The following is a 1,905-nucleotide window of genomic DNA, read 5'->3' on the forward strand; positions in this document are numbered from 1 at the left end:
GTTTAAAAGGAGCCTGAAAGACTTACTAGTGGCCAACTCCTTCTACTCTATTGACGAATTTTGTAATAGAAACAAATGATGTATTGTATATATTCATACTATTAGTATTGTTATTTCAGCTTAAAAAAAAATGAGATGTTCCACATCCACGAGGATCTCATCAGCACGGATCTATGGAACGAAAAACAAATCTAATCTAATCTAATCTACCACAAGTCTTTTAAAGGTATGATGGACGGAGAATGTGACGCGGAAAAATTCTTTTCGCTGTACCTACTTTGATAAACAATATATATACAATCTTTGTAGCCGTGTAGGTAGAGATCGCTGGTAGTTATGTATGTAAACAATTTGACTGTGCACGTGCGTCTGTTTATTTACAGTGAAGAGAAGTGACATGAAAATTTTGTTGTGCAGGAGAATGTACTTCTGTGGTTTGAAGTATTATTATGGGGAATACTGACACCCATTTAACTGAAACGGTATAAACGTAAAATCACTACTTATCTAACTTCGTGCTGTGATTTGCTCCTGGTCGTATACGAGCTGTTGCTACTATACTGAAGGAGATATTTGCGAGTAACTAAATAAATAAATCAATCAATCAGGCCTTAAGTGTCTTCGATCAGCTCGTATGCCATTACAACCGTAATATGGTCGATGAACTGTCCTTCGTCAAAACGAAATGTGCAGAGCTGCGGAAAGATGCAGCAGCATCTTTCGAGTGTGTCGTGTTTGAAGATAAGAGAAAAGGAGTCGTTGGCAGAAATTCCTCCAGTAAAAAGAACGCAAAAAAATCTGTACTCAATAGTAGTGACATTGATATTAGGAGAGTAAAACGAGAAGTAATCAAATTTGGCTTAAGTGGCTTCGATGCGAAAACGAAGCAGGAAGCAAAAATCGAGCAGGCTATAAGACTCGGTGCGAAACCACCAAAAAAGAAGTATGTTAATTATAAAGAGCTCAAAGCCGAAAAAGCGCGCCAGTTACAGGAAGCAGAAGAAAAGAAGAAGTTGATGGATGCTGGAAAAATTAAAGGTGTTTCTAGCGACAAGGGCAAGAAATATTTAGCAATCAAGAAGCGAAAGGATAATATTTTGCAAGCTTATGGCAAGGTAAACGACCGAATAATTATACAAATAATTTACTGATCATTCTCTCTTTGTATGTTTATAGAGTACTTATGTTTTTCTTTAAGGTATCTTCAAGTTTTAAAAACAAGAAAGGGCGTAGGAAGAAGTGACTTATATAATGCTCCACAGGACGTTTCCTGTAAAACAGTTGTATACGTTTGTCTATGCTGCCTGTGGCATGAAAGTGCTAACATACTGGTTACCTTATTCTCCAGAGTGAGAAATTAGCTGTCCAGAGATGCAGTGTATATACTGGGGATTGGCTGTGAGTTAAGGAACTTAACTGGATTGTAAACATCAGTGTTATGTAGATGAAACATCAAATTAATAAAACTATTGGTAATATATAACTGTTGTTTTATATGTACACTGGCCGTAATGAACTCAGATGATTCCTCTGTGATGATAAGTAATAAAATGCTGTCTAATGAAGTAACTGATTAGTCAAGAACTCATATTAATTTTTGCACCTATCACATGCTGATTATAAACACTAAATGCTGTCTGCATTGAGTATTTCATTCTGTGTATGACTGTATTTTGTAATGAATTTGTTAGTGCTTCCTGATTGATATTCCTTGGTTCTGAAGAACGTAATTGATTCTGCCGAATACTGTTGCTTTGTATTTTGAGTTTGTAATGTGGCATTTTATTGAAATACATTTTAACAGTGGCATGTGAAGAGGGAAGCCAGTGAAAGTGATAAAGGAACAAGAAGCTGTAGACGTAAAGGTGAGAAAATGTTGTGTACATGCGTAGGCCTACGGTATGT

At 36.2% G+C, this 1,905-nt stretch overlaps 1 protein-coding gene across 1 annotated transcript; it reads left to right on the top strand.

Annotated features, from left to right (window-relative positions):
* Nucleotides 1–302: 302 nt before the first annotated feature.
* LOC124795340 (uncharacterized protein C1orf131) lies at nt 303–1,480 on the top strand. Its single transcript, XM_047259330.1, has 2 exons — nt 303–1,115; nt 1,199–1,480. Exons 1-2 carry the CDS (start codon nt 654–656, stop codon nt 1,241–1,243), a joined length of 507 nt encoding a protein of 168 aa, XP_047115286.1. The 5' UTR covers nt 303–653; the 3' UTR covers nt 1,244–1,480.
* The last annotated feature ends 425 nt before the right edge of the window (nt 1,481–1,905 follow it).

The sequence above is a fragment of the Schistocerca piceifrons genome, chromosome 1, assembly GCF_021461385.2.
Source record: "Schistocerca piceifrons isolate TAMUIC-IGC-003096 chromosome 1, iqSchPice1.1, whole genome shotgun sequence".
Lineage (NCBI taxonomy): Eukaryota > Metazoa > Arthropoda > Insecta > Orthoptera > Acrididae > Schistocerca > Schistocerca piceifrons.